Source organism: Cenococcum geophilum (genome assembly GCF_001692895.1).
Source record: "Cenococcum geophilum 1.58 unplaced genomic scaffold K441scaffold_5, whole genome shotgun sequence".
Classification (NCBI taxonomy): Eukaryota; Fungi; Ascomycota; class Dothideomycetes; order Gloniales; family Gloniaceae; genus Cenococcum; species Cenococcum geophilum.
In genome coordinates this window covers 3,907,971-3,913,473 of record NW_027137563.1, presented here as the reverse complement: position 1 = coordinate 3,913,473, position 5,503 = coordinate 3,907,971, and the positions used below count along the sequence as shown (strand labels likewise).

Sequence of the window (5,503 nt, the reverse complement as noted above, 5' to 3'; positions counted from 1 at the left end):
GTTCTGTGTTCTCCTTTAGTTAAGATAGCCATTCTTTAACTGCTAAGGAAGGGTTAAGTAGTAGCTTCTTCTGAATTAATACTATAGACGTGATTTGGGTACGGATCTGTTAAAGGTACTCTTCTTATTTTAGGAAATACTTTATATCCTAGTCGTAGTATCGTCTACTATTCTCGTACTCCCTCTGTTGATTCGTTGAGAGCTGTGCATATAAGGTTGCATTCTCATTAAAATCTGTGACTTCTAGATAGGGTGGTTCTTGTAGTAGACCTTGTTGAGGTACTGCATTGTCTGGGTTAACGTGGGCCTAAATTCGTTTGTCTGCGAGGGCTTATATTTACCAGATCCATTGCTCCCAGTCTTCTAGCTTATTAAGGATGATCGTATTTGATAAACTAGACGTCGGTAGAGTTATTTGACTAATAGGCAAAGGAGGAATTAAGATGGTATTTTGTTGATAGGATCGTCCTTATTATTAGGATCGTCCTTAGACGATTAAGGTGGAATCTCGTGGAATCTCGTGGAATCTCGTCCTGTGATAATTAAGGTGTCAGAGTCTGACGATGAGGTAGAATTTCTTCAAATGATTGAGTGATAGCTGAATAGCTTTTTAAGTCGGCGGACCGGGCTTATAACTGTCAGATAACTTATATAGAGCTATTTATTAATGAAATGGGTTAATTAATTGATGATTTTAATGGTTTCTTAATTGGTGCTTAACCTAGGGCCCCTGGGCTTAGATGAAGATATTTATAAAGCACGGGCCCCATGCACGTGACTCGTGCACGTTCTACGCCACAGAGAATATAGATTATCTGACAAGATCCTAGGTATTAAGCTAAAGCTTTTTACGGCTTATTACCCCTAGATAGACGGTTAAATAGAGATTATAAATTAGTACCTAGACTAGAGGCTTAGGCCTTTTATTAACTATTTCTAGGATAACTAGTTTAAACTACTACCCTTAATAAACTACGCGTAAGCAACCCTACCCCACGACTCTATAGGGTTTGCCCCGATTTAGCTAGAAATGGGATACTTACCCTATATAAGCTTTAACTGGAAAAGGCTAGAGAAACCCTAGACTGTATAAGATAAGCTATTCTATACTAAGGCTTAATAGTACGCTAAATAATTGGAGGAAGCCTAGATAGTAGCCTATAAGAACCTAAAAAAAGCTTAGAGGTTAATAGAACAGTAGGCAAACAAACACCGTTAAGAGCCCGATTTTGCTCCTAGTAATATAGTCTAGGTTATAATAAGGAATTAGAAGACTAAATAACTTAGCTATAAGCTAGACTACTAAATAGCAGGACCGTATAAGGTTCTTAAGAAGATAGGCAACTTATATAAGATAAAGCTCCCAGATTTAATTAGGGTTTACCCTATTTTCTCGTTAGATAAGTTATAGAAAGCTATAAACAACCTATTACCTAGATAAAAGAATGAGCCTCCCCTACTAATTTAAGTAAACGGTGATAATGAATAGGAGGTTAATAAAATACTGGCCTATAAGATAGTATAGGGAATGCTAAAATACCGTGTCTAATAAAAGGGCTACAATCCTAACCTAACTTAGTACCCTGTGTAGAACTTTACAGTAAAGCCGCGTTATACCGTTATCTTGGTATACCGTTCCTCTATGGTATAACGGTCAATAGCTATAAACAGTTGATTTTACTATGAGGTTTATAAGGCTTACGTTTAAATTTAATACGCCGTTACGTTTAAAGCTCTCTTATACAAAAACGGTATAGCGCGAGCTATTATGGTGTTGAAACCCCTATTTTTAGAAGCATTAACCCCTTACTCTTAAGCCTACAAACCAGCACCGCAGCCATTAATATTTATTAATTTAACACCCCTCTTGCCCTATACAATGGCGAAGCCTAAGGACGACCCTAAGTGCCTCCGCCGCCATAGTGTTTTAAAGCGTAAAAGGCAGCAGATCCGGATATACTGCCGTAAGAACTCTAGAAAACCTTAGAGAGACACTACTCGCTTTTTTACCAATTAATTTTAACGCCCTATTTAACAGTCTATTATATTAGACTCCTTAAAGCCTAAATATAAGTACCTTAATTTACTAGTCCTTTAACGCGGCTAAGAGGGCTTTAAGAGGTGTAGAGTTCCTAACAATTCTAAGCTTAAAGAAGCGCTATTTAAATAGTAACAGCGGATATAGGCCGCTAATATACTTGTTACCGGCGACCTTATTTAGGCTATAGCAATAAAGCTTTAGAATATAATGGCGTGTTATTAGGGTTAATAACAGCCTAGCTTCTTAAGCGGTTGGGTTAATAACTTTAAAAAGAGGAATTAAATATTAAGACGGAAACTATACGGTGAGGCTAGGTTAGCAGATATAGAGGGCGCTAAGGAACGCATATAGGAGCTTAGAGTTGTTATAGATGCGTACCTAAATTAAGACGTCTATAATATGGATAAGGTAGGGCTTTTTTATAAGGCCACGCTAGATATAGGACTTGTAACTATAGGGCAATTAGGCACTAAAAAGCAAAAGGAGCGTATTATAACCGTCCACTGCAGCAACTTAGACGGCAGCTATATTATATCCCTATAGATCATTAGAAGAGCAAATAATCCTTAATATTTTAGCACGTAGCGTAGCAACCTTAAGGGCCTTAACTTCGCCTGGAGGTTTAATAAGAAGGCCTAGATAACGGCGTTAATATTCCTTAATTATATTAAGTGGTTTAACGGCTTAATAGGCGGCAGGAAGGTCCTCCTACTTATTAATTCCGCTCCTGGCCATACTAGGGGTATGCTTACAATATTGGAGCGCGCCAGCTTACTTAATACTAGGGTTAAATTCCTACTTAAAAACGTTACCTCTCTCTATTAGCCTCTAGATTAGGGTATAATTCGAACCTTTAAAGCTTATTACCGCCGCTACTGGCTATCCTATATAGTAGATTAGGTAGAATAAGATAGGAACCCCTTTAAAATAATAAACGTACTTAGGGCCGTTTAGTGGGCTATCGCAGCATGGCATAAAATTAGCCCTTAAACCGTAATAAATTGCTTCACATATTTAACAATCTTTAGACCCCGTAAGGGCCCCTAGGGTACGCCAAGCGGGTACAGCGAGCCTTAGCTTAAGGCCGAATTAGAGGTGTATTTATAGCAGCTTAGCTAGGCAGGGCAAATCAGGCAATTGATTCCTATTAGTAACTTTATTAATATAGATAGGGAGGACGCTTTAATAGAGCCTAAGGCCTTAATTGTCGCTTTATATAACGCGCCAGATGATAAAGAAAGCGATAAGGAGGTTAAGCCACAAGTTATTAAGCTTAATAAGGCTTTAGATGCACTAGAGCGCCTAAAGCTCTATAAGGGGCAGTAAGAGGATAGTAATAAGATTCTAATTACAGCTCTTATAAAGGCAGAGAGAGTAATTCGAGGCCGTTAAGCTGCGTAGGTAAGATAGACGACTATTATGAGCTTCTTTAAGTAGTTATAGATAGAGAGAAGAGTTAATTTAGCCCCTTACAGTGATTAATAAGTGAGCTCGCAATATAACGTTTCCATACAGCATAACGTTTAAACCCCCTACTACCGAGCTGAACGGTATAACGCGGCTTTACTATATAGGCTATCCCTAAAAGCTTAAAGAATTCTATAACTAATACCCTAATACACCTAAACCCCTAAAGTACCTAAATAAATAAATGGAATGCTAGTATAATAAAGACGATAAGTTACCGGAAGAATATAGGGACAAAAACGCCCTAAAGCCCTAATACAGCTGTCTGCCAAATTCTGCTATATTCTACTGTTTTCTGCTAGTACTATAAAATTTCAGATATTTAGGAACTTTAACTGCCGGTTAAAGTTATCTAATTGGTTAAATCCGTACTAAGACTTTTTAGCGGCTACTCTTTCTAGCCTAGTGCTTCCACTTAGCCCACAATCGCCCTTTGTACTTAGTCTGGATATACTTATATCCCCTTTATCTTCTTATCTTATATTTTATAATCCTACTTTTATAAGCCTAGTATTACCCTATTTCTAACTAAGCCTAAGGGTAGGCTTTCTTTTAAAGAGGGGGGTGATGTAACGGCGCTACTATACGTTACCTGCCAAATTCTGCCATATTTTACCGACCTATAATTGGCCCGCCTAAAGCTAGCGCCTTGGCGGCTTACCTTATATATATATTTATATTGGTCCTAGCGACCCCTTTTCCTTCTTTTTAGCTTAGTATCTTCGTAATACAGCATTCTATAAGCTTTGGTTTAGAGGCATTTATATAAGCCATAACATTAGCTAGTTTATTCTTTAGTTTTTTTGGCTACTACTAATATATAAAACCCTAAGATAAATTAAATAAAGAACTAGACGGTTATAAAGATTAATAAAACATATATATTTAGCGTTAAAGACGGATTAAATATTACAGGATAATCGTATATTTACTTGCGTATACTTAGTATATAAAGAAGGTTAGCAACTAAATAGAGCTATAATCGCGATATATACTAACTTCTTCTTTATATAATAAGAACAGGACGGCATAACTTTACTAAGGGAAAGAATAAATATTACTAGCTGATTATAATAATTAGATATAAAGGATCTAATAAAAGGTATTAAAAATAATAAAGGTTATTAAATTAAAGATAGGAATGCTATACCTTTAATAAACGACTTAAAGATAGGAGATATCTTTAAGGATAATAATAAAGAGGAGGGGGATAGTATTATAGACCTTATATTAGTAGTAGTAAGACTACTAAGAAGAGATATAAACGGACTAGTAGAGAAAGTACGGAAGGTACTAAAACTAGTTAAACTATAGGATAAGGGGTAGCTAAGTTACGTAGTTAGTTACGTTATAAGTTTAAAATATAAAAATATAGAAATGTAGGAATGTAATATACTAACGTACTAATATACTTAGTACATTTCTTAGGCGCAATATTATATATTTAAAGGACTATAGTCCCTACCTAGATAGTTCTCTTCTTTATAGTAAATCTTAAAATATAATTAAAGTTAATCTATTAGGCAACTACTCTACTAGTTATTATTACGTTATTAACTTCTTATTTATCTATATACCTAGCCTATTAATAAGTTTACCGTAGTTCTTACTATAAGGCTTTATTATATATAGCTATTATATAAAAAATTTACAAGTTAATAACTAAGTAAGAAGTTAGATTATATTAAACTAGAACTATTTAAAATTATAGTTAAGATTTTAGAAGTTATATATAGACTTAACTTACTAGTAAAAATAAAGATCTACCCTATATAGTATATTATTGACCCAAGTTTATAAGTGGTTTATTACTTTTAGGTTCTGGATTTTAAACCCCGCCAAGCTTACTTATAATTAGTTAGAGAGCTAGCTTCTAATTAGTTAGAAAAAAGTGCGTATAATAAGTTATGGCAGAATCCACGTAACGAATATTAAAATATTATAAACGTCAAAATATTCTAGTATTACGCCTTCCTTTTTATTAACACTTCTATT

General features: G+C 35.1%; 2 protein-coding genes across 2 annotated transcripts; both read left to right on the top strand.

Moving 5' to 3' along the window:
* Positions 1 to 2,428: 2,428 nt before the first annotated feature.
* K441DRAFT_541472 (uncharacterized protein) lies at positions 2,429 to 2,584 on the top strand (the record flags this gene model as incomplete). The annotated part of the gene is made up of 1 exon (XM_067642650.1): positions 2,429 to 2,584. A coding segment is annotated over one exon (156 nt), but the record flags the coding sequence as incomplete, so codon positions are not given.
* Positions 2,585 to 2,680: 96 nt separating this feature from the next.
* K441DRAFT_541223 (uncharacterized protein) lies at positions 2,681 to 2,866 on the top strand (the record flags this gene model as incomplete). The annotated part of the gene is made up of 1 exon (XM_067642634.1): positions 2,681 to 2,866. A coding segment is annotated over one exon (186 nt), but the record flags the coding sequence as incomplete, so codon positions are not given.
* Positions 2,867 to 5,503: the final 2,637 nt, after the last annotated feature.